The sequence below is a fragment of the Pistacia vera genome, unplaced genomic scaffold (genome assembly GCF_008641045.1).
Source record: "Pistacia vera cultivar Batoury unplaced genomic scaffold, PisVer_v2 Contig479, whole genome shotgun sequence".
Classification (NCBI taxonomy): domain Eukaryota; kingdom Viridiplantae; phylum Streptophyta; class Magnoliopsida; order Sapindales; family Anacardiaceae; genus Pistacia; species Pistacia vera.
The window spans coordinates 221,104-223,577 of NW_022196311.1; the positions used below are offsets into that span (position 1 = coordinate 221,104).

General features: G+C 36.7%; 1 protein-coding gene across 1 annotated transcript; it reads right to left on the bottom strand.

The window, feature by feature from the left end:
- Nucleotides 1–364: 364 nt before the first annotated feature.
- On the bottom strand, nt 365–2,228 carry LOC116146566. The gene is made up of 3 exons (XM_031431989.1): nt 2,087–2,228; nt 919–1,339; nt 365–769 (listed from the first exon to the last, which is right to left on the bottom strand). Exons 1-3 carry the CDS (start codon nt 2,191–2,193, stop codon nt 734–736), a joined length of 564 nt encoding a protein of 187 aa, XP_031287849.1. The 5' UTR covers nt 2,194–2,228; the 3' UTR covers nt 365–733.
- Nucleotides 2,229–2,474: the final 246 nt, after the last annotated feature.

Below are 2,474 nucleotides of genomic sequence, written 5' to 3' on the forward strand. Positions count from 1 at the left end.
AAGAGTTTGAGGATTTGGTGGTGGTGGGCAGCTCATGCAATTTCTTTGCAGAATTCACCAAAACAAACAACAACATGGTTGAATGGCACGGCAGAGACTGACTCATCATCATCCATCATAAATCAATCATTCATTCATGCATAATGGCATGGCTTTTGGTTGTTGCAACTAAAGTTCAAACTTCTGCAAATGCCATCAAAATTGAGACGAATAAGAAATTTTTTAACATTTTTATATCTTCTCTACTCTGAATCACTTTCCATGTCTCCATTCCTTTCAACCCTTTCTCTTTTGCTGTATATCCAACCAATTCATCCAACCAAACAACAAAAACAAAAACAAGGAAAACATTCAGTTCTTGTTGTGATAGATATAATAATATTTTCATAAACAATATTAAGAAAAGAGTCATTAGGTGGAAGTAGGACCATCCAGAAGGTGAAATGTTCAGTCAAGCAAGCAAGATGTGTTTTCTTGCCATAAAGTCAAGTAGTTGTGGTGCCACTACTACTAACATAAGGAGAAAACATTCCCCACATGCGACCGCCCAGCCAATCACATTGCCATATCAGCAGACATGACTTTGCGTGCTTGATGATTGGCTGGATGCATATTGTTGTTGCAGAGAACGGGAAGTTCTCCGCACATAACCCAAAAGAGAATGGCAATTAAAGGCGGATTAAAGATCTTTACCTTCTTAACATTCTTCTTTTCTCTAACCTCATAGCGACTCTTAGTCAAGTCCGAAGCCACATCCCTGGAAAACATACTGCAAAAAATACCGAAACCGAAAAATAATTGATAAGACTGGAATATAGAAAGTAGAGAGAAAACTATAAATAAAAAAATAAAGAGAAAGTAAAGAAAACCAACTAAAAAATGAGCAGATTTTTTAATTATTTTTTTTTTTTGTGGTACCTGAAGAGCTCTATCAATATTCTTGGCCCTTTTCTTTGGTCTATGAGGTAGCTTTGTGCCTTTCATTGCTAGAAAATCATCTTCTTTCTCCTTCCTAGACAAGGAAACAAAAATCTTTGGCCATTCAATCACTTCAACATTCACCTTTTCTACCACTGCTCCTACTCCTCCAACCTCTTGTTCGGACTGAACTGGTGCAGAATCAACATGATTGTTGAGATCATGTCGAGTGGATGATCCATTCAGCTTCTCATCTTTTCTTGACCCTGAAGATGTAATCTTCTTATCAATTTTATCCGGAGAAGGGGAAGACCATTTCCCTGCTGTCGCTGTAGATCTAGAAACCGCCCTCGAAGTATTACCACTTGTACAGTTTCGTGAAGGCAATCCATTTACCGCACCAGATCGCTCTTCGAGATTCCTGGTCATGGTCAACAAAAGAAGATGATGCTTGATTTGGTTTGGATGAAGCAAAAGTGGGTTGTTTTTGTCAAGGGTTTTAAGCTTAGATGAAGTTGTATGTACACAATAAGAACATAGATTAAGGGAAGACAGTTGAAAAGACAGAATTTAATACCCACCTAAAAGAAGAAAAAGCATATGTACAAGTATCATAACAATCTTCAACAAGTGAAATTAAAAAAATTTAACATAATTTACTTTTTTTCTTATTTTATTTTTCAGAAATCACTATTTGCAAATTCCAAAACAGAAAAAGCAAAAGTTAGGAGAATGGATATCAAAGTATGGTATCAGTTTCAAGATCTGCACAAAAGCATTAACCAAAACGGCAAAACCTAGAAAAAAAAATTTAATATGTACTCAACAAGAAGAGGCTCAAAATAAACAAAAGAAAATAAAAGAAAAAAATTACAACCCCATCGACATTAATACAGCACACAAGAAAATGAAGATGAAGAAGAAGATGGAAGGAGTTGACAAATGGCCATAGACTCCTTCCTCGTCCTTTAAAGGGTAAAAAAGTAAACTTACTTAGAAAAGTTGGTAGTTGAATTCAGTAGAAGCTAAAAATAACATAGGGTTTACAATTTTAGATCCACCAGAGGAAATAAAATCAATAAAAATTCAATATTTCATGTAATGAACAAAAGGAAACAACCCAGAAAACATAATCACAAGAACAAAAAAAGAAAATTTATTTTGGTACCTGCTAGGAATGAATCCAGAATTCCTCTTAGAAGTAGAAGAACCATTAGAAGGAATTGAAGGCGGAGGAGGCGGCGGCGGCATGGGAACACTAGAGAGCTTATCCATCAAGCCCGATCCTCTTCTTTGAACTTTGTTAATGGGGTGTTGTCTGAAATTGAGAAGATGAGGAGGAAGAAGATGAATCATCAGTGAGTGAACGGATCTCAGTTCTGGAGAGTCTAGCCCTCTTTTTCTGACCCCATTGAGGAGGACATCACCGGGATAGGACTCATATCAAGTCTTTGACTTTGGTGACTTTGGTTGGTGTTTTCTGAGAGTGGAGGAGAATTAGCATTGATGTTGTCTTGAGATTGGATGGGATTGAATCTAAAAGCCTTGTGTGTGCT

What these genes read in the sequence shown, in the direction of transcription:
- LOC116146566 (XM_031431989.1), bottom strand. Translation starts at nt 2,193, where the DNA reads ATGGATAAGCTCTCTAGTGTTCCCATGCCGCCGCCGCCTCCTCCGCCT. An exon ending in TCTGGATTCATTCCTAGCAG is followed by an intron (nt 1,340 to 2,086) that starts GTACCAAAATAA and finishes GACCATGACCAG; the next exon opens with GAATCTCGAAGAGCGATCTG. An exon ending in ATATTGATAGAGCTCTTCAG is followed by an intron (nt 770 to 918) that starts GTACCACAAAAA and finishes TATTTTTTGCAG; the next exon opens with TATGTTTTCCAGGGATGTGG.